The sequence below is a fragment of the Astyanax mexicanus genome, chromosome 6, assembly GCF_023375975.1.
Source record: "Astyanax mexicanus isolate ESR-SI-001 chromosome 6, AstMex3_surface, whole genome shotgun sequence".
Classification (NCBI taxonomy): domain Eukaryota; kingdom Metazoa; phylum Chordata; class Actinopteri; order Characiformes; family Acestrorhamphidae; genus Astyanax; species Astyanax mexicanus.
In genome coordinates, this window is record NC_064413.1 from 10,123,294 (window position 1) to 10,147,305 (window position 24,012).

General features: G+C 37.2%; 1 protein-coding gene and 1 long non-coding RNA gene across 3 annotated transcripts in view; both read left to right on the plus strand.

Annotated features, from left to right (window-relative positions):
* Positions 1-811: 811 nt before the first annotated feature.
* Positions 812-24,012, plus strand: part of LOC103021919 (dynein axonemal heavy chain 11) — a 232,881-nt gene continuing 209,680 nt past the window's right edge. Inside the window, exons 1-9 of the mRNA XM_049480231.1 lie at positions 812-1,127; positions 5,199-5,342; positions 5,551-5,747; positions 8,299-8,491; positions 10,105-10,204; positions 10,750-10,961; positions 11,786-12,019; positions 15,013-15,180; positions 16,495-16,611. Of these exons, the coding sequence (XP_049336188.1) occupies positions 909-1,127; positions 5,199-5,342; positions 5,551-5,747; positions 8,299-8,491; positions 10,105-10,204; positions 10,750-10,961; positions 11,786-12,019; positions 15,013-15,180; positions 16,495-16,611 (1,584 nt within the window). The 5' untranslated portion in view covers positions 812-908. The remainder of the gene's footprint in view (positions 1,128-5,198; positions 5,343-5,550; positions 5,748-8,298; positions 8,492-10,104; positions 10,205-10,749; positions 10,962-11,785; positions 12,020-15,012; positions 15,181-16,494; positions 16,612-24,012) is intronic.
* On the plus strand, positions 3,421-4,091 carry LOC125802372 (uncharacterized). 2 transcript variants are annotated; one of them, XR_007439429.1, is made up of 3 exons: positions 3,421-3,516; positions 3,600-3,977; positions 4,020-4,091. It is a non-coding gene; the product is annotated as an uncharacterized LOC125802372 (long non-coding RNA). The 2 variants fall into 2 exon arrangements; XR_007439428.1 differs by having other exon boundaries at positions 4,062-4,086.

The following is a 24,012-nucleotide window of genomic DNA, read 5'->3' on the forward strand; positions in this document are numbered from 1 at the left end:
TGTGTAGAGACAGTATTAGTGAGTTGTTGGTTGATGGTGTGTAGAGACAGTATTAGTGAGTTGTGGGTTGATGGTGTGCTGGTCAGTAGAGACAGGATTAGTGAGTTGTGGGTTGATGGTGTGCTGGTGTGTAGAGACAGTATTAGTGAGTTGTTGGTTGATGGTGTGTAGAGACAGTATTAGTGAGTTGTGGGTTGATGGTGCGCTGGTGTGTAAAGACAGTATTAGTGAGTTGTGGGTTGATGGTGTGCTGGTGTGTAAAGACAGTATTAGTGAGTTGTGGGTTGATGGTGTGCTGGTGTGTAGAGACAGTATTAGTGAGTTGTGGGTTGATGGTGTGCTGGTGTGTAGAGACAGTATTAGTGAGTTGTGGGTTGATGGTGTGCTGGTGTGTAGAGACAGTATTAGTGAGTTGTTGGTTGATGGTGTGCTGGTGTGTAGAGACAGTATTAGTGAGTTGTGGGTTGATGGTGTGCTGGTGTGTAGAGACAGTATTAGTGAGTTGTTGGTTGATGGTGTGCTGGTGTGTAGAGACAGTATTAGTGAGTTGTTGGTTGATGGTGTGCTGGTGTGTAGAGACAGTATTAGTGAGTTGTGGGTTGATGGTGTGCTGGTGTGTAGAGACAGTATTAGTGAGTTGTGGGGTGTGCTGGTGTGTAGAGACAGTATTAGTGAGTTGTGGGTTGATGGTATGCGGGTCTAATTTACAGCCCAGCCCCTGTAGTGCTGCAGTGTTTACACTCGGCCGGTCTCCACGGCGACGAGACGCGGCCCCGCCCCCAGCCCCGCGCGCGCTCCCAGTGCAGCTTCAGCAGGAACCCAAACACGAGCTCCATAACTCCTCATAACTTCAAATAACTTAGTAAAACAGGGAGATAAGCTCGTATCTCCAGCTCTGTCCAGGAGTAATGATGTTGGAGGAGGAGGAGGCGGAGCCCCCCTTCACTGAAGACCCCCGTGTGAAGCTCCTGGGGGAGAAGGTCTGTCTGATGTTGGGGATTAAATCAGATTCCTGGATCAGATTCGCTTCAGAAGAGCAGAACCAGGTTATTCTCCAGGACTTGTTCCAGAACCGAGTCAGACTGCTGCTGCTGACCCCCTCCCCCACCCTCACCGCCTCCACTGAGGTAAGTATGGACCTCCAGAACCCACCCAGACCTGAAAACAGTGTCAACAGATTTTGAATTTTAAAAGCACTTGAATATTTAGCACTGAATTATTTTACATTGAATTATTGCATATGATTTTTTTGCCTCTGAATTAAACACTTTAATTGTTCAGTATATCATTTTCACTTATTTTATTTTAATGTAAAAAAATTCAAAAGCAAAAATTCAAGTTTAAAAAATTCAATTAAAATAAATTCAGGTTGCTCAAAGACCTGTCAAATTCGACTGCTAAAATACAACGCTCAAAATTCGCTGTCAACATCCGGGACACACAGGATGAGCAATCGATTCAGTCTTCAATCGAGCCAACAACCAGCCAATCACATCACGCTCCGAAGATCACGTGACAGGTAGCGCCTCAGTACAGCAGAGCCGCTCAATGCAGCTCGCAGCCCCCTCCGCTGCTGCTCTCGAGAAGGTGAGTGTAAAACAGCTGAAAACAGGGCATTTACCTCACCACTGTGGCCATGTAACATCACTTAAACGGTGTAGAAATCATCACTTTAACCAGGGCTCTGTGGTTTGTAAACATATGAAATTAAGATAGATATCCAGATATACCTTGTTAAACTAACTAAATAAATAAATAAATAAAGCTCCTCTGTTCATTTCAGAAAGCGCTTCAAACACGAACACTAGATCAATTATTTATAAATACAGCCAGACTGTGTGGAAGATAATTACTACTGTAGAATCTGAGATAGTAACTTAGGTAGCTAAATTATAGCTACCTATCATGATATTACATGGCCACAGTGGTGAGGTAAATGCCCTGTTTTCAGCTGTTTTACACTCACCTTCTCGAGAGGAGCAGCGGAGGGGGCTGCGAGCTGTTGAGCGGCTCTGCTGTACTGAGGCGCTACCTGTCACGTGATCTTCGGAGCGTGTTGTGATTGGCTGGTTGTTGGCTCGATTGAAGACTGAATCGATTGCTCATCCTGTGTGTCCCGGATGTTTACAGCGAATTTTGAGCGTTGTATTTTAGCAGTCGAATTTGACCGGTCTTTGAGCAACCTGAATTTATTTTAATCGAATTTTTAAAACTTTAATTTTTGCTTTTGAATTTTTTTACATTAAAATAAAATAAGTGAAAATGATATACTGAAAAATTAAAGTGTTTAATTCAGAGGCAAAAAAATCACATGCAATAATTCAATGTAAAATAATTCAGTGCTAAATATTCAAGTGCTTTTAAAACTCAAAATCTGTTGACACTGTTTTACTTCCATAAAAATACATTTTATTATTAAGCATAGTGTCTTCTACATTGACCTAACTGCAATGGTAAGAAAATGTAATTAAAACATTAATAAAAACTATAGAAAACTGAAAAAATTAGCATTTACCTTTCCTCACTCTCTAACCATAACCACGAAATATAATTATTAAAGTCCTTCAGAGATGTAATTTTTTTGCGTTGTTGTGAGAGTCCAAACCCATCTATGTTTTAATTTTATTTGTCATAATAAATCCATGATATTTAAGTTAAGTTCCCTCCTTAGTTTTTCTGTTTATTAGAGCTTATTGTAACTGTCTACAGAGGACAATATCAACGTCCTGTTACCTAAATTAATTCTTGTTTATTATTATTATTATTATTTTTAAATACACATTTAGGAAAAATAACTAGAATATGCTCAGTGTCCTCATGCTATTAGCATAGCCGCCATTTATCTATTTGTCATGGTTTTGCTAATTCTATGCTAAAAATTCATTCCATTGTTACTGAAGTCAGTTTTAATAACAATATTGTCTCCTGGTTTGATTTATTAATGTGATTATTAGTTAGTGTAAACCACTTTTTTAAAATTCTGTTTGGTTCATCATTTATCCATTTATTAGATAAATTGCATGATAATATATTTGATCAATTTCAGGTTTGGGTCTTTTTGAAAAAGATAATAATGGCTTTGCATATTTTACAAAAATACAGTGTGCGTGCATATATAGTGATTTTTTTTTAACAAATATAAATTATTTGAACATTAAAGAAATTAGTGGACTTGAGTTGAGTAACTCTTGAAACAGTATGCATTCACTAAATACCCACTCTGCCTCTTTACAACTGTACAACTGATGCTCTCAAACGCATTAGGAGACAAGAAATTCAAGTAATTAAGTTCAGCACAGCTGTTAACTAAAAGTCAATCCAGGTGGAGTGAGGGCTGATAGTGGTTGCAGGTGAATTATGGGAGTTGTATTGAGGCTGATAGTGGGTGCAGGTGAATTATGGGAGTTGTATTGAGGCTGATAGTGGGTGCAGGTGAATTATGGGAGTTGGAGTGAGGGCTGATAGTGGGTGCAGGTGAATTATGGGAGTTGGAGTGAGGGCTGATAGTGGGTACAGGTGAATTATGGTAGTTGGAGTGAGGGCTGATAGTGGGTGCAGGTGAATTATGGGAATTGTATTGAGGCTGATAGTGGGTGCAGGTGAATTATGGGAGTTGGAGTGAGGGCTGATAGTGGGTGCAGGTGAATTATGGGAGTTGGAGTGAGGGCTGATAGTGGGTACAGGTGAATTATGGTAGTTGGAGTGAGGGCTGATAGTGGGTGCAGGTGAATTATGGGAGTTGGAGTGAGGGCTGATAGTGGGTGCAGGTGAATTATGGGAGTTGGAGTGAGGGCTGATAGTGGGTGCAGGTGAATTATGGGAGTTGGAGTGAGGGCTGATAGTGGGTACAGGTGAATTATGGTAGTTGGAGTGAGGGCTGATAGTGGGTGCAGGTGAATTATGGGAGTTGGAGTGAGGGCTGATAGTGGGTGCAGGTGAATTATGGGAGTTGGAGTGAGGGCTGATAGTGGGTGCAGGTGAATTATGGCAGTTGTAGTGAGGGCTGATAGTGGGTGCAGGTGAATTATGGGAGTTGTAGTGAGGGCTGATAGTGGGTGCAGGTGAATTATGGGAGTTGGAGTGAGGTCTGGGATGGGATGTTCCATTTCTGAAGTTTTATCAATATTTAACATTTCTCCACTCTCAGTGGACAGTACAGTGAGAGGTATCTAGTTTATATCTAGACATATGTAGTGATGCATGATGATAACCTAATTATATCGGAATAATATTGTACGGTAATTGTTTTTTGTTTTTTTAGGATAATTGGCATCAGCCAATCTCTAGTTTCAAAGAGATTATTTAGTGTTTAAAGATATTTTAACACTAAATACACAATAAAACCTATTCAAAAGTGACATATAACTTTTATTATGCACTCATATCTATATATTGACATTCACAATTACAATAATTTTGTTTACTGCAAATATTTCAAGGACAGGCCTAGTGTGAAGTGCATGCCAGTGGTGGACATGGTCTGAGCTGCAGGTCAGTCACTGGTAATGTCAGGCATCACTGATAGTAAAAAACACAAAATAATTTTGTTCAGTTAGTTATTGTTGGTGTTGTTGTTATTGTTGTTGTTGTTGTTTATATGTCATTTTCTTCACTGCAGCACATTCAAGCTATATAAAAAGAACACAGACAAGATTATGTTGTTTGTTTTATCAATAGCTTTGCACAATAATTCTACTTTTTGACCAACAATTTGACTTTTTGACCTTCTTTTGACTAAAAAACAGATTAAAGAGGCTGAAAAAAAGCTATAGAGGGAACAGTATAGTACACATCCAACACAGAGTTAGCAGCGGAGAAAATTATGCTTGCTCTTACAGCCTACAATATCAAGACCAGGCAGTTAATAATAGTATGTGAGCTACAGGTTTATCTAAGGTAGCCTGGGGGGAATCACTACACACTGATAGAGAGGGTCAGAAACTGGGGCACACACTCAGTATGCAAATAGATGGTGCAAGAAGCCAATAGAAAAGAAGCAGTCAGTGGCAATAGACGATACTCTGTGATTTATAAGTTGATTCCACTTAAAAATCTTTGTTTAAACGAACATGTGGCCTACAAAGAAGCTGTGTAATGCTAGAAATAATCCAATTATATATAAAATATACTAAATTTATTTGAGTTTAAATAAATTGTGGGTTTACAGTGTTTACAGTTTTTATGTTTTTGTACATTAGGTTTCCTCTCACTGCAGGTGCACGAGGTTATACATTCTGAAGAAGGGAAACGCCCCCATCCTGTCAGAGAAATTCCAGGATGGTCTCCTGTTCGGGCTGCTGTCCCCCTCCCTCCTCACACAGCTGTCTAACAGTGTGGACAAGGTAACGCCCCCTCAGACCCTCCTGAAGCCCTGATTACTGATTACAGCTTCCAAGGCCTGCAGGGACATTATTACCCGATCATACCCCCCCTCACTTCCCATCGCCGCACTGCGACCCCTATCAGATTCACATTTAAATAAACGTTTGATTTACCTCAGCGCCCCACACCAGCCTCTGCATGCCTAATGCCCCAATGTTTCATCTCAAGGTCTGTCTGCCGCTGTTGTCCAACAAGAAGAATCATGTGACGTGGCCGAGTGTGATCTCCCAGGACGTAACGAGACACGTTGACAGTTTATCAAGCAAGGTGACGGTGATGATGGGCCAAATACGCAGCAGGACCGTCCTCCCTGTTACGGCCGTGACCGAGAGGATAGACTGCTGTCCAGCAGTGACTGCCAGACAGTAAGATAGAGTTTTTTTTATTTGTAAAAGATCAAAACATTTTCAATTTAGGCTTAAGTTTGATTTATTATGCTATGCCTTCAAGATACAGAGCTATTAGAAATACATTTTTAAGCCCAATTCCTTTTTTTCATTTCGTCGCTGTCCTATTAAAAACACTTATCTCCATTTTTGTTGATTTTTAGTTTACTACATAATTTAAACAGACAAACTGTCCCTCACACTGTGCCAAATTTTCTTGATGAATGGACAAATAGAAACTCTTCAAAATGACCTGAAATAAACTGTCTTTACATTGACTTTCATTGGAAGTTTCAAAGTTTTCTCTCTCCTGTAAAGTATTTTTCATTGGACACCGACGATATGTACTTTAACCCATGTTTGGTTTGAATTCTTACTGTAAAGAATTTTTATATTAGGGGTGTGAATCACAGTTCATCACATGATGCAAGATTATCGGGATACGTTTCCCGCCATAACGATAAAATCACAATACTGTGATTCTGTGATACTCGATATGTCACAAGACAATCCTCTACAATACTTTACATCATCTGTGTTACTGAAGAGGATAAAATACTCCTACATAATCAAATACCAGGAATTATGGATTTTTTTATGTTAGTTTCACAGTGATTTGCACCACCATGTGGAGTAATAAAGCAGTAACTTTAGTACGTCTAATTAGGGGTGAGACTCAGTTTAGAAAGATTATGCATCACAAACGAAAAACAATCGAAGGTTAGACACACCTAAAATTTAAGTTCAAAAATGTTTTCATTGTTTTAAAATGTTCTGCATTGTAGATTAATTAAGTCATCCATAATAAAAAGAAAACATATATAGATGTATTAAGTAAACAAAAGAAGTTAAACAAAACAGAATATGTTTAACATATGTTTGACAGAATATTTTAGACTTTTCAAAGTAGAATCTCTTGCTTAGATGATCAGTTTTGCACATCTCTGCTGGATTTTCTCAGTCAGCTTTATGAGGTAGAGTCACCTGGAATTCAGGCTTTCAGTTAACAGCTGTGCTGAACTCATCAAGAGTTAATTACTTTCTTGTCTCTTAATGTGTTTGAGAGCATCAGTTGTAAAGTAGTGAAGAGGTAGAGTTGGTATACAGTGAATAGTGCTATTTGAATAATGTTCTAATACATATTATATCAAGAACTACTCAACTAGGTAAAGAAAAAAATACTTTAAGAAATGAAGGTCAGACAATCCAAAACATTACAAGAACTTAAAAAGTATTCTCAAGTGCAGTCGCATCAAAGATCATCAAAAATGTTACGATGAAACTGGCTCTCATCAGAAAAGAGAAGGAAAGAAAAAGCAAGAGTTTCTTATGTTGCACAGTTAGCAGCCTCAGAAACCTCAAGTTAGCAGCACCCCACATAAGAGTATTTAAGTATTAAAGCGCCACTAGGTAGGATTGAGATTTTGTGCTCGTGGGCTCCCCCTACAGTTGTGGAGTGTAATAAATGTTTCAGGTGGATTAGTTTCTCTTTCTCATTTTCTGGCTTTCACAGACATATTCAGTCTCTTTCAGCTTCTGCCAGAGTGTCTGTATGTTAGTTTGTAAAGAATGAACCAGTAGTCCTTGTAGAACTGTTAGAACTAAAGGTCGGAAAGCAGGTCGCAGTTCTCACGAGCATTGTTTCGCGGCCGCCCCAGAAAACTTAGTCTGGTTTAAACTCAGAGGAGCTCCGGCACAGACACGAGAGCACCGCTATTCCTCCTATTACACCTCAATGCAGCGCTGCAGTGATTTTGAAGCTGTAATTTTACTTATTTAAAAATATAAAAAATCAAGGAAATCCTACCTAGTGCTGCTTTAAGTATTAAGCATAAAGTGTTACTTTACAGTGTAGGAAAAAGAAAAAAAATAATACCTATTGCGCATACTCTGTTCCACGCTTCATTTTTCCAAACTTGTTCCTGTATTTGTGCAAAGATGCATCATAGTTTAGTTTTGTTTATTTAATTTATTTATTTATATTTTTAGAATGTTCTAATATTAATGTATGATTGTTCTTTATTATTTAAAGTTTAGCTACCTCTATCGTATTTGGAAGCTGTACTTAATCATTACTAGCCATCACTGTGAACTGTAGATGAAACTACCTTCACCATGTTTGAGGCTGTATTCTGGCTTGCTCTCACTGTGAGGTGTAGATAAAACTACCTCCACCATTTTCGGAAGCTGTGCTTTATCCTGGCTAGTTCTCACTGTGAGTTATAGATGAAACTACCTCCAGCATATTTAAAGATTGTACTTTATTCTGGCTAGCTCTCATTGTCAGTTGTAGATGAAACTACCTCCACCATGTTTGGAAGCTGTGTATTATTCTGGCTAGCTCTCACTGTAGATAAAACTACTGCCACCATTTTTGGAGGCTGTACTTTAGTCTGGCTAACTCTCACTGTGAGTTATAGATGAAACTACCTCCACCATGTTTGGAAGCTCTGCTTTATCCTGTGAGGTGTTAATCTGCTTCAGAATGGTTCTAAAACATGAAGTAATTTCTTTGACTTTATTAATCCAGTCAGGACTGTCATGATGGGAGGACCGTGATGCACGCCATTGAATCCATGGTCATCAACTGGACCCATTTGATCCAAAAAGTCTTAAAGGAAGATTCTTCAGAGCTCATCTTACAGGGAGGAAACCCAGGACCAAATGCTGAGCTGCACTTCTGGAGGACGAGGACGGAGAACATACAGAACATTTATGATCAGGTATGATCCATTATATAACTAACACAAACAGGAGACAGGATTTCCAACACATTAAGAAAGTCATCAGAAACACAGAAATACATTTTTAAGACTTTAACAATAAGTAAAAGATATAATAAAACACAGTGGCGTGCACAGACATTTTGGGGGGCAAGTGCTCGTGGAACACGTGGAACACTTCATTATAAAAAAAATTACACGCACATGTTAAATGAAGTCGTGAGCACAACTTATTAAGTCGTGAGCACCACATACTGAGTCGTGAGCACAACTTACTAAGTCATGAGCACCACATACTAAGTCGTGAGCATGACTTACTAAGTCGTGAGCACCACTTACTAAGTCGTGAGCACGACTTACTAAGACGTGAGCACCACTTACTAAGTCGTGAGCACCACTTACTAAGTCGTGAGCACCACTTACTAAGTCGTGTGCACCACTTACTTAGTCGTGAGCACAATTTACTAAGTCGTGAGCACCACATACTAAGTCGTGAGCACCAGATAATGGTAGCTAGCAAGCTATAGTTTAAACTGGCATATGTTCCACAGTGTAATGTGATTAACTAGCTAGGTTAGCTAATGTTATCTATATTTCATTGTGAAATGTTTTACCTAACGTTAGCTAGGTTAGCTAATGGTAACTACTTTATTTCAGTGGGGAATGCTTTACCTAACGTTAGCTAGGTTAGCTAATGGTAACTACTTTAAATAAAGTAGTTAATATTAGCTAACCTAGCTAACGTTAGCTAAAAATTCCCTAACGCTAAACCTCAGCTGCTACACAGCTTAAAAAGACTCAGCATGTTTCAAAAAAGCTCAGTGACCAAAGAAGGAATATAACAGTGAATATTGGCAGTGAGTTGAAAGTTGGAGACTTAGAGCTCAAATAAACTAAGAGACCGACCCAGAGCTGCTACTTTTCTCCTGAACAGAGAAACTAACTGGCTATAGCTAATTTAGTCAGGTACTTTATCACCACCGATGTGCATACTAGGGATTAGAGCTGTTTCTCATGCGGGGCACAGCCGATCACGGCGCTCCCTCGTGTAAAATACAGTCAATATAACGCTAAATACAGGTGATAGTAGTGAGTTTAGAGTTGCTGTATGTCTCCTTTTGCTTTTACTCCGAGTTCTCTCCTACTACTCTAAACTTTGTGTAGATTCAGCCTGCTGAATTTGGCAACCCGATGTAGTTTCGTGTTTGGGGAGGGGTGGGCGGAGCAGACAACTCTCATTGGTGTTTTGAAATTGGACTGCTGTAGCCATTCCACACACTCGCTCTCAGTTCCTACAGAATGTACCTTTAATGTTGTAAAAGGATAAAACTTATCTGTTGCTGTGCATTTGTAGTCAGAGTTAGGTTTTCTGTTTATGTCAGGTAGGATAACACTTTACAGTAATTAACAGTGCTCAAGTAATTATTAATTGACACTAGTTAAAACATAATTAATCATCACAATAATGTCTGAATTCATTATTCATTAACAGTATTTACAACATTTTAATGCACAGAAATGTCAATTAGTCTCAATTAATAATTAATTAAGATAATACTTAACAGTATTGAATGTGTTAAGTGAACAGTATTGAATAGATTTTTAATCCTCAGCTTCAAAGTTCTGCGATTCAGAAGATGATGAGGATCCTGGAGATAGCAGACAGCAGCTACTACCCATCTTTTAAAGCTCTAACCGAGGAGGTCTCTCACGGTAACGCTTCTAATAGCTTCTATTTTGTTAAATTAATTCTGGAAAAAAACAGAAATTAATTATACACTATAAATTCTACACTTTGTACAAAACAGTTCTAAAAAGTAATTTTCAAACTATTAACAATAATTAATAAACAAATCATACAATTCATACTTCTATTTACTGATTTGTCTGTCATGCTGTAATAAATATGATAATCTGATATCATGACTTTTATGAATAGCTGCCCCTAGTGGCCAAATTGTTTGGAAATTTGTTCCCTACCTGAACACACCATTTAAGTTTCATCATAATAAGCCTTTCAAAAGCCTGTTGAAATCTGATGGTGATTGTTATGGTTATTTGCTGATTCAGCTTGATTGGATGTATGGTTCCTGAGACAGTTATGTAGAATTGGCCCCGCCCTATTTTTGGCCTATGTGATCATATGTTGATCTTTTACTAAATATCTGAAAGATTGAATATTCATTTATTTTTACATTTTTCTGCAGTTAAATTAATTTGATGTTGCATAAATCTGATAACTCTGGTCTGATCTGTAGCTCTGCTGAAAGCGAGGGATGTGAATCTTCACCTTCAACAGCTTCAACCACTCCTACTCAATGTGGAAAAGGCAGATTTCTCCTCCCTTTTTCCGTCCATCCCTGCACTCTTCCACCTCATCTTCCTGGTTTGGACTCACTGTAGGTGGTACCGTTCCCCAGCTCGTATTGTGGTGCTCCTGCAGGAGCTGGGAAATATGCTAATTAAGCAGGTAAGGATTAGAAACAGGCCGATGATTAAGAACAGAGTTTTTGTTTTGCATTGTTGTGTGACTCTAAATCCCATCTATGCTTTAAAAAATCATAATAAATCCATAATATTTATGTTAAAATACACATTTTAGTTGTGTCCCCGGGTTTTACACAGTCCTGTAACACATTATCCCATCTGAAACATCTGGAACATTTTACAAGTCACATCTACAACAGCAAGTGACATCAGCTGATTCTTCTGAAGATCATGGGAAAAACAATATTAGTTTAACTATGACTGATAGCCACCATTTAGCTATTTTTCATGTTCTATGCTTAAAAACTCATTCCTGTTTCTTTCAGTCAACTCAAAACATACTTTTACTGTTACCCAAAGCTTAAAAAGTAAGAGAAGTGAGTTCCAGTAACAGGAGTGAGTTCCAGTTACAGGAGTGAGTTCCAGTAACAGGAGTGAGTGCCAGTAACAGGAGTGAGTTCCAGTAACAGGAGTGAGTTTCAGTAACAGGAATGAGTGTCAATAACAGGATTTGTTTTGTCAAATTTAAATTATTTGAACATGCAGTCAACCGTTTTTTTAAAAAGACATTCTTGAGAGAAAATCAAATGAATGTGTGGACTTTTATACATGCTTTTAAAATAGTTTTTAGTTTTGTAACCATCTTCGGATTAGAAACCTTGTAAAAAATTAAGTGAAGCTGCCTGACATTGACCAGTGCATGTTTAAAATAGTTCAGTATATTTGTTAATAGATTCAGAGTTGGGGGGAAAAAAGATCGAAGCTGAAGTGTGTGTTTAGGTGTTGTGATGATTCTCGCTCCTCCAGGCCAGCTCGTACCTGTGTGCTGAGGAGCTCCTGCAGGGGGATGCTGAGGAAACACTGGAGAAGCTCCAGATCCTGGTGAAAATCTTCAAAGCCTTTAAGAAGAATTTTAACACCTACAGAGAGCGGGTGCGTGCGTGGAGCGCCGCTGGGGGAAGATCGGCCTGCTGGGATTTTCCTTCGGCTCTGGTCCTGGTCCGCTTCGACAGGTTTCTGGCGCGGATTCTGCTGCTGGAGGTAAAACCCTGTGGGATCTTGATTCAGGTTTTAATGATTCTCGTATTTGATAATTATAAATGATTGGTCAACCTCAAATTTCCACAATCCCCATCCCCTATTAATAGAGATGCACTGATCCCTTTTTTCAGTTCTTTAAACCTTGCATATTAGTTGGGTCAGTGTCTTCATTTTCTCATTTTCATTTTCCCATCTTGTAACAAAAGTAAAAAATGTGAAAAAATTATGTAAGAAAAAAAATAAATTGGAGTTCTTTCGGATTTAACCTATTTTAAAGGAGTCCAAAAATACACATATACAACATATACAACTGCACATGAAACTTTTCCTCAACCTCCATTGTCTGCAGTAGCTAGTAAAAAAAATATTCAGGAAAAACGGGTCGATCAGGAAAAGCACTGTGTCTATGTCAACTTGTGAATTAGTATTCATGGCCTCACCCATCTTGGCTTGCAAACACCCACAGACAGAGCTGAAGCCGGGCATCAACACCGTCTCTTTAGACAGGAGCTAACAGCACTAGGAACAATATGGCAGTTCGTTCCTGTGTTATTTGTGCAAATAACACATCAGTGTTATGCTTTACCCAGTAATTCAGAGCTAAGGAACAAATGGTTAGAACACCACCAGCAAAGTACAATTAGGATGGGTAGGTGTATTTTTAGATGAGTTTTTTTTTACACTAGTTATTTGGACTTTTATTTTTTTTATTTTTACTTTTTTGCATTTTACAGAGACACTAACACTAGTTCAGTGGCTGAACTGCACTGCAACTGTAACTGAACTAACAGGGCATTACACATGTTGTAAAGTAACATATGACATTACATTGACTATTAATAGTGTAAAAAATTATACTTTAAAATGTTTGTTTCTCACTGCCTTGCATTGCTGTTAGCCAATCAGAGGCGATGTGTTTGACTTTTTATGAGCTAAAATCGTTTTCTTCCCCCCACTCCACCACCAGACTATAGCAGAGTTACACCGGATCACCGGAGCACTTTTTTCACAAAAAACAGCTCACATGGCATTCATTCATATTAGAGACCACAACTAGACATTTTAAAATGAATGAAAAAACAACGGAATGAGATCTTTAACGGAAAAACTTTCCACTTAGCCAATCACAAATTCCCCCAAAAAACACCAAAACGTATTACACTTAGGGATGGGAATTGATAAGATTTTTCCGATTCCGATTCCCTTATCGATTCTGTGAAACGATTTGATTCCTTATCGATTCTCTTATCGATTCCAATTTGGGGAAAAAAGGAGAGCAAACAGTTTCATAAGCACCAACTTTGTACAACTAATTACACTGGTAGTCTGCTTCAGCACCTCACTCAGCACTTTCGAGAGCAGGTGAAACATAACACAGCACCTCAAACCTTTCATACAGAGCTCCGATTCACACACTAATGACGCTCAGCTGGAGCTGATTAACTCATCAGCCTCAGAGAGAGACTCACTGACTGCATCTCAGTCTGGACCTGATTCTGAAGAAGCCAACTAACCAGTCAAATCAAATCAAATTTATTTGTTTAGCACTTTTTACAACTGATGTTGTCACAAAGCAGCTTTACAGAAACATGTAAGTAAAGTAAAGCCATCTAACTGGCTGCTATACTGAGCAGTGCAGTTTATATGCTAGGCAGTGTTCTGCACTCTAAAGCATTCAGTAGCTGCTCACACATACCTCTTTTCCACCAACAAAGTGCTGGTGCCAGAGCCGGAGCCGGTTCCTGCGAACCTGCAAACCTTTTAAGAACCGGCCCATGTTTCCACTGCTGTAAGGAGTCACTCAATACACATGTGAATGTGGGCGTCAACAGAGTAACTTGTGCTGTTCTCCTCGGTGGAGCACTGTTGATTCATTTTCATTCATTTAGCTGCTTCTGCTGCTCGTAGCTGTGAATGGAGGTGAGGTTTGTAAACAACTTTGCCCCGGAGATGCTTCAACGCCCCGCCCTTTGGCCGCTCGCATCACAGGTTCGCTGGTTCCAGACCAGCAAGATTGTGGGGCCAGAACGGAACCGGCTTTTCTGGCCCAGAACCTGTGATTTTGCGGTGGAAACGCAAAGAACCATTTGGGAACCTGGCACCAGCACCATACCGGTGGAAATGCGCCTCCAGTCAGCTCTGTGCTACAAGCAACTGTAGCTCAGCCTACCTACCTAACAAATCAATTATTTAATATTTATGAAACAGAAGAATAAAACTGAAACTAAAAAATAAAACTATTTAGTAATAAGAATAAAATTAAAAAGAAATAAAAAAATAAAAAAATATAATAACAGTATTACTGATAAAACATAAAAAATAAAATATTAAAATAAAATAATTATAAGAAAGTAAATACAAAAAACAAAAATAATAAAATAAATAAAAGGTGATTACAAAAATCTAATCTAATCTAATTACCTACATGCTCATTATTTTGCTAAATACTGTAAACTGCACGATTCAGTAGAATTTTAGCTGAGGAGCAAATTAATGAATGAATAACTGGTATAAATTGTAGTAAACATCATTTAGTAACAGAAGCTGTAAATATTATTATAGCTGCACTGCTTAGTTCACCTAAACAATATTATTACACAAGACACTCATACATGCCAGAGGTTATTTTCAGGAGATTCTAGAGTATTCAAATATATCTTAGAGTATGTACACTTTAATATATTTTAAATGTATAGCTAAAATATAATGTTGTGTACTAAATAAAATAAAATATCAGCTCTGATTAAGATACCTAAAAATGAGATGCAAATATTAACAGATATTATATATTACACCATAGTTTAAACAAAATTTAAATCAAAAGGCCAAGGTGTGAAGCATAGAATAGTGGGTCCAGTTAATTTTGTTATAATGAGATTTATATCAGATTGGTGCATCCCTACCTATTACCCTGAACTTAGACAATCAGCTCAAACAGGTTTTGTAATAAATTCACAGTTTTCCATGTAACTGAAGGATTGTGTGTGTTTTAGGACATGTTCTCCACCATACTGGAGCTCCAGAAACTGGAGAAACTGGTTTTCGGAGGTCTGAAGGGGAAGATGTACACTGAGCAGGTATCTCTGCTGCTCTCAGAATTCCAGCAGCTCTGCAGAAGCATCGCTGAGAGACAGTATGATCCACTGGATTTAGACTCTCAGGTATGCAATGTAAACACGCACTCTGCATTAAGCCAAAATATTATTAATTATATGTACACTAAGAGTGGGAATCACATCTCATTATACAATATCACAGTACGTTGCCCACGATAGTGATGATTTCACAATACTCAATATCTTGCAGGACACATGTTCTCATTCAATGTTTTTTTTTTTTTTAATACCTACATTGTAAAAAAAATATACTCTGGGGTGCTGTTAAAATATGGTTTCTGAGGCTGGTAGTGCTTGTTCTTCCTTTTCTTTTGCAGTCCTGATGAGAGCCAGTTTTATCATAACATTTTTGAGTGTCTTTGCGACTGAACTTGAGAACCCTTTCAAAGTTCTTGAAATATTTCCGATTGACTGACCTTCATTAAACTATCGGTATTATTCTATTTAACTTAGTTGAGTAGATCTTGCCATAATATAAATTAGAAAATTACTCAAATAGAGCTATTCAATGTATACCAACTCTACCTCTTCACAACTTGGGAAAAACACTGAATTTAAGATGTGTCCAACCTTTTGACTGGTACTGTTTATTACTGTCAAAACAAGACAACACACTGCTGATTCATTAAATCTATATGTGGATCTGTTCTGTAAGTTGTGTAAATTGAGTTATCAGGTTTAATTTAATAATTTGAACACCACCTCTTTTTTTTCTGGTTGTAGCACAGTGATGTAGAACACAGCAGGAAAAATAACATGCATGAAGCAGCATGTGGGCATCTCTGCACATAGTAATGAGCTGGTTTATAATGGGAGTGTCATGGCGATGGTTGTGGTGTGGTAACGTGGCCTTTACTGAAAGATAAGAAACCTAAATAAAGCTCAGGGTCCTGCAGTAAATCTCAACAGATAATGGAGCTGACAGATAGGAGAAGCTTTCTAGCATCTAGCATCCCAGCTTACCTCTTGTACTCAACAGTAGAAATGTTCTACATTATACTGTAACACATTTCTTTAGTTTTCACAGCATTGTTACTGTATAATAGAGAATTGTTTTACTGTATAACCTATATAATCATGTTACTGTAGATCTGCTGTTCATACTAGTTGAAATTAGTGAATTCTACTGTGAATCACCGTACAGTAACTTTAAAGTGGAATTAGTTTTCAGCTGCTTAAACATTAATATTTCTTTGCTAATGCTAAACTTTCCATTATTTAGAAATCAGTACGGACTTCTTATCATCGTACAGACAGAAGAAAATATTTATATTTTCCAAAACTGTATATAAACACAGAAAGCTACAACAGGTTTATATATAAATATCAATCGTTTTTCTTATGTTATTTTTCTTTAAGGATTTTGAGGAGGACTACGCATGTTTTAAACAGGAGGTTACAGATTACGACCGCCGGCTTGGCAACATTGTTTGCTTGGCCTATAAAGACTGTTCAGGACTGGAGTCAGTGTTTAAGGTGAGTTTTATCAGTGGAGAATTACTGACTTATAGCTACATAGCAGTTCTGTGAATGTACTCCGGTGTTCTGCTGAAGAGTCCTACTCTTCTCTCTGCTATTTGTGTTTTTGAATACGTTTACATGGACTTCATATTCTGATTACTGCAGAACATCAAAAATGGTCAATGCTTTTTGTTTTGAACTTTTGTTTTGCAGCCAAATTTTGTTTTGTAAAACTCAACTGCTACGCTGTTACTTTCCTTTCTTTGAGTTGCAATAAGGTCACATATCAGCTTAAAGATGCATTGAGGAATTTGAGAGAACTCTGGTTAATTTCAGACTTAAGTGTGTGAACAGGTGAACAGAATATTAGCTAGCTGAGTGATAGGTTAGCTATGAGAAGTCTTATAAATAGCTGTGCTAAAAAAACGAGGCCCCGACGCTGAATTGCGTATGGGCAATAAACTGAAGCCAAATGGCATCAATATAAATGGTTGCATTGACTAATTTAGTCAGTGTGTTGTGGATGGAAATGTACGATAGCTCTCTACAATTACTGTCCTTAAAATACTGAGAACTTATATAAAAATATAAAAATATCTTATTTAAAAAAAAAAAAAATCTTCGTTTTATTTATTTTTTAATAAAGGTTTTTAAAAAGATAAACAAATGGTTAAAAACTAGTTTATATTTATTTATTTTTCACTTAAATGTCCCCTTTGTGGTTAAAGTGCAACCAGAAACAAGCAAAAAAATAACAATTGTAAAAAAAATCTAGTAACTTTTCGAAAGCTTTCTCCAACATAGTTTAGGTACTGACACAATGCACCCTCAAAAACAAATAGAAAGAAATAAAATGGTGATCTTTTAATATTAATAATTTAATATGCTATTAAGCAAAGACTTTTCCCCATTGGGCTTAATTTGCAAAAGCTTTTAAATAATAAATTTATTATAATAAATTTAGATGATCTTTTCTCATGAATCTGCATACAGATCCTGGTACACGGTTGGAAGATGTGTCAGGGACAGTTGCTTGTTTTATTTTGATGGTGAGCTAGTGCTGCTGCTGCATTTGTTCCGCTGGGAGCAGCACTTTTCCCACTCCGCTTCTGTTTAAGGTGTAGAGATAAATTGGTCGTGCTGCTTCATTTAGAAGCAATCGGTTTAAACACACCTTACAGTGAGGTGTGTTTGGAATCCTATACATCACTTTTCTGTTTGTAGAACAGTGTAAAAGTATGAACACTTCGGCTAGTGGCTGTATTTGCTTATTTTTATTGGATAAAAATACTTTTGGTGCACTTTTAGAGTGCGTGACGTTCAACGGTCAAGCTTCTACCAAACCAGCAGCTGTTTGCGTGTGAGATGATTGTTATCTGCACAGGGCAGGCACACAATCTACTGCTCTGGCTCTGTGCTATTCCTCTGCGGAATATGCATGCCCTATCTGGGAGAGATCATCCCATGCCAAGAATCTAGACCCAGTATTGAACAACACCTGCCGTTTGATTACTGGTTGTCTGAAGCCCACCAACACAAACAATCTGCATATCCTTGCTGGCATTGCTCCTGCTGATGTGAGACGGGAAGTAGCCAGCCGAGTAGAGATGACTAAGGCAACCAATGATGAACGCCACCCTCTTCATGGACGTTTACCCCTGGCCCAGCGGCTTTCTTTCTCTCAAAGTTAATAATATATCTTTATTAAAGAGAAAAAAATTTCATTCCCAAGTCTTATTTTTCATGACTGTTCCTGTATTTTTTTACTATTTATTTTATGTTGCACATTGCTGTTTTAATACTGCACACTGCTGCTACCAAAAAAGCCACTAGATGGCATTACATATATATCTTAATTAAATTATTTAAATTTGATCATTAGTGTCTACTGTGGTGTATTACAGATCACTTGTATCGCTTATATCAAGCCCACCTTTTGAAATAAGCTTCTCTGCTGTAAAAAAAAAGAAAAAAGAAAATCGAGAATCGAATCGAATCCTGACCCTAAAATCGGAAATAAAATCGAATCGAGGATTTAGAGAATCGTGACATCCCTAATAAATATATATAAATTTTGTGTCCAACTAAATTTTTTTTCAATTAAAAAAAGGTTTAAAAGCATAAAAAGTTATCATAGATATGTAGTCTCTCTCCCAAATTTGTACTGATACTTATTAAAAATAATTAGTTCATCAGAAGGTTTTGGTTATTTAAAGTGTCAAAATATCATGTGGTGCGACCATCAAGAAACTACTACTTTGGGACCTTTATGTTAAAACCAATTTAAATACAGGAAGTTGCATAATGTATCAGTTTGCCAGGGACCTGTGGAAGCTGCCAGCAAGTTTGTAACTCTCTCTTAAATTTGATAAAAAATAACCTTTTTAACAGCTGGTATGTAGTTGCCACATTTGGATATCATGTGGTATGACCTCAAAAAAAGAATGAATATTTTATATATATATTTTGATTATAAATTTCATAGTGATCTTTTGTGGGAAGTTAGCTTATTTTGTTAAGGTGGCTAACTCTCTGCCTGTAAATTCTGACTGAACTTGAAAACATCATGTGGTGCGACCAAATGTCACGTGGTGTGACCACTGCAGAGTGTTTTCCATGATAGATATATGGGCTAGATTGTCACTTTTTGTGCTTTTATATTTCATTGATGACATGTACACATAAAGTTTTTTTGGAAAATATTTTAATGCAATTTGAGTCATTTTGAGTCAAATTACAGATAATGTATATATGTAAAATATAATTATAAAAATGCAAAAAAAAAAAAAGCATGTCTTTTAACTTTTATGTATTTCTTTACAACTGTTAATCTAATTTACCAGATGCCACTGTCAAGCAAAGTAAAAACTGCTCACCATAATTCTAATCCCGCAGCAATTAGACTTGAGATGAGATAAGATTCTGGCCAAAAAATCAGGGTCAACTATTACTTGCTATTGAGAGCGTTTAGAAATATGATGTAATGATTCCAGGCAAATTAACAACTGTTAGAAGCACCTTAAAATTTACCAGGTTTTGTCCTTAGATGATGCACACGTTAGTTATAGGGAGGTGTAGAGCTGGGCAATATAACCCCCCAAATATGTTTTATTAAACTACAGATGATAAAGAAATGGTTAAAAACATTTTTTTTTGTTTTTGCTCAAATTTCCCATTAGTGGTTAAAGTGCAACCAGAAACAAACAAAAAAACTATTGTAAAAATTGAGAACATCTAGTCACTTTTAGAAAGCTTTCTCCAATATAGTTTAGTTACTGACACAATGCACCCTCAAACCTGGTTTATTCAATTCTAGAATTAAATGTTCTTAACAAAGCCATAATGTTCGCTGCATTTACAACACATCATAACACTTATGTATTACACATATCACATTGTGATGGGATTTTTGTAAACAAAAACAAAAAAAGGAGGCCTGTGCTAGTCTTTAACCTCCTGGTGTTGGGGCATCACTAGTTGATAGGGGAAGTCTGAATGAGTGAGTTGGGTAATTGGTCATGTAAATTAGGGAAAGAAATGAGGGAAAAAATAGAAAACATTTCGGGTTTTGTATGGAATTCTATTTTTGTATTTATTTATTTTGTTGAATTTATTGTTTATTGATCTGTTTTAATAGTTAAAAAGTAATGATGCAATACTTTATGTCATTTGGAGCGGCCACTCATCATGTGGTGCAACCTATAATAACAGTAACTGTATTAAATTTAAATTCATTTTCTGTTGCTGAAATATTAACTATTGATACTGTATGCTAAAGTTAATGGTATTTTAGAAAACAATTTAACAATTTTATAGGATTTACAGGAAAAATTAACCTATTAACAACATTAAAGCCGGTGATTGTGACACTAAAAAACAAAAATGAGATCATTTTTTACAAAAACTAAAAAATAATGCAAATATTTTATTTATAGACACTTTATATTAATGGGAATTTGTAAAATAAAAACAAAGTATATTAAGGAAATGTATTAATTTTAACAAAAATCACGGCCGTACCACGCAACATTTTGTAAAGCTAAGGCCAATTATTCTAAATAAAAAAATACTCTAAAATCACTCAATCTGAAGTTTTAATATCAGCTTATGTGTTCACAACATTTAAAATTTTTGAACAATTGCAACAGATACTCTTATTTTTTGTATTTTAAAATTGGCATGTTGCAAATCCTTATACATCATTGCCCCATATATATATATTCTATATATATATATATTCTATATATATATAGGTACTAGAGGCTTTGTTGCGAAGTCTGCCACAAGACTGCTGTCTGAATTCGGAATTAGAGGTCGTGTGCTAAGGACTGTAGTGAAGGAGTTGTCAGATGTAGCTGAAAGATCTAGTCAGTGGTTGTGGTTCAGAAGGGCTGAGGCTGTGTGGGGAAGGGAGTGAGTTTGTGCTTCTACAGCAAGCTTGGAGGGGGGTGGGTCTGGGACGCCAGACTTCACTGTTGAGCCTTCTGGAGGTGTCGTGGGCCTAATTCAGCGAAACACTGACGAAGGAAGGTGCCTGCCTGATGACCCCTGTGAAGAGCTTGCACTGAAGTTTGTGTTCAAGTTTGGATGAAGGGGATTGGTGTGGTCCTGCTCTTGTAATAATTTGTCTCATGAGTTTTTGTAGACGTCTGAGTACTTGGCAGTTGAGGCACGGACCATGAACATAGTTCGCTATGCTTCTGGATTCTTGTCGAGCCAGTATCAGATGGTAGTGGTTGCTGTGTTCTGCTCACGCAACTTATAATGTGATTTATTGTGTGTGATTGTGCTTAGGTAAGTGTGTTGTTGCCATAGTTAAAGGAAGTGAGCTTAGATTAAGGAGGGATTCTATGTGTTCATAGGTTATTTTTTGGTAGGTCTGTTACTTGGCAGTTGAGGCAATGGATCATGAACATAGTGTTAGGCTGTGCTTCTGGATTCTTGTCGAGCCAGTATCAGATTGTGGTGGTTTTGCTATTGTTGTTAGTTGAGTGAGTAGTAGATCCTGGCTGAGCCCCATGCATAACCCCAGCTGTTAGGTGCAGGATTTGTCAATTTCCTGTATTATATTACTATATATATATATATATATATATATATATATATATATATATATATATATATATATATATATATATATATATATATATATATATATTCTTTTTTTATATAATAAATAGATATTTTGCCCAAATCATGCAGCCCTAAGTAAGGTCCAGTAAGGAGTGAAACTCAAAACTGTAACTTACCTGGTGAATTGTAGGCGGACAGCTTATTCACCACCACTGGCTCGGTAGCTACAGGCAGAAACCTGCTGTTGGTGTTTTTAGCAGCAGGTTTGGGTGGTGGACTGGGCGACTGTGAGGCTGGCTTCTTGTGCCTCATGGGACGTAGTCCAGTGGTCCAGAGAGGTAGTTGTGGGAGAAAACATTAGCATAACATTAGTGCAACATTAGTACAATGTTAGAGTCTGTCTGTCTGTATAAAACTCTGTGTGTGCATGTGGTTATTATTAATGAATCTCTACATACCTTTACTTTCTTTCTGTCTGTCTGTGGGCAGCCATGTTGTTAATAAGATGCACCACAGCTTGGACTGGCCTCGGCTTCGTCTGCCATTTCATTTCCGATTTTAGGGTCACGATTCGATTCGATTCGATTCTCGATTTTCTTTTTTTCTTTTTTTTACAGCATATGGCCTATGCCAGTTTTAGATTAATCTATAGTCAGTCATTGGTTTGATTAGGGTTTGTACGGGTGCTTGAAATCCTGGAAAATGCTTGAATTTTAACGTTCTGTTTTTTCAGGCCTGGAAAGTGCTGGAATTTTGGAGAAGGTGCTTGAAAATGCTTGAAAACTTGTATTTACTGTACAACAAATAACTATCTAAATTAATAAGTTCGCTTATAGAAAAATTGCAGAGCGAAAATTAAAAAAGGTTTCTCTCTCGCCTCCACGTACGTGAGACTACAAATTCCGGTTCTTTCTCGTAATCCAAGAGGAGTTGGCTCACGAGGAACCGGCTCTTTTTGCCCCCAGATGCAACATGGTTTAACCACTTCTGTGTTTTTTACACACGGACAGCAGGAGAGTTAACTAGCTATACTAAAAGCCAAGCTTTGGGTTTATCCAAATTATAATAGTAATAATACGGGTTACACGTACAATATACTATTAGGCTAAACCCAACCTGGCACTGTTAACGCGGTGTCACTGTCCTCCAACGAGTTGCTGCGCCGTGGAACCAGCCATGCTAAAAGCCGAAATCCGGGTTAACAGTGCCGGCTAGCGGCTCGTTCTAGGCACTGAATCCACAATGCAAGCCCCGGAGATCGTCTCGTTTCAAGTACTGAATCCGGGTAAACTGCCCCGGAGGCTGCTGGTTGTAGGCAGTCAGTCAAAGCCTGGAGATATCAGCCAAAAGCATTCGCTGAGGGAGCTGATCCTGACTCCGCCCCAAAAGTGTCAAAACCACCCTAAAACTTTTGCTTTCATTTCTTCTCTTTCTGCTATTACCAAACACAATGCTGATTGTGTTTACATCAACATAATACCATCTCTTGCAGTGTGACAAAAAGCAAATTAATAATTTTGAGTATATATATGTATATAAATGCTCTCAACCCACTCCACAGATTTGAAATATTACAGTAACTGCAATCAAATAAATAGGGTAAATAGAAAAGATGCGGTAAAGATCATTGGTATTTAAATAGTGTGGAACTGACACAAAAATCCATAATTCTTGATATTTACTTACTTAGAAGTATTTTGTTTCTCAGTAGCATAGTTACTGTAAAGTGTGGAGAATAGTTTTGCGATATATTGATTTGCTGAATCGCAGTTTTTAGATATCACCATTAAAATTTATTTACCACAGCTAAAAGGTGCTGGAAAAACTTGAAAATGGGTCTTGAAAGTGCGCGAAAAGTGCTTGAATTTTACCTTCTAAAAGGTGTATGAACCCTGTTTGATTCATCCAATTTACAATATTTTATTTCAAAAGGTGGGCTTGATATAAGTGATGCAAAGTGATACAAATGATCTGTAATACACCACATTAGGCACTAATGGTCAAATTTAAATCATTTAATTAAGATATATATGGTATGCCATCTAGTGGCTTTTTTTTGGTAGCAGCAGTTTTCTCTATTAAAACATCAATGTGCAACATAAAATAAATAATAAAACAGGAACAGTCATGTACAAAATAATAGAACAATTAGAGCCTTAACAAACTGAACTCTATCCTACTATAACAGTTAAACATGAAAAATAAGACTTTAAGACTTTTTCGGTCACGTTTTCTTCTTTAATAAAGATATATTATTAACTTTATCTGAGAGAAAGATGCTCCTTAAGGTACCAAAACTATTAACATATTTGAGGCTAGAGAAAACACCTGTTATTTTTATAT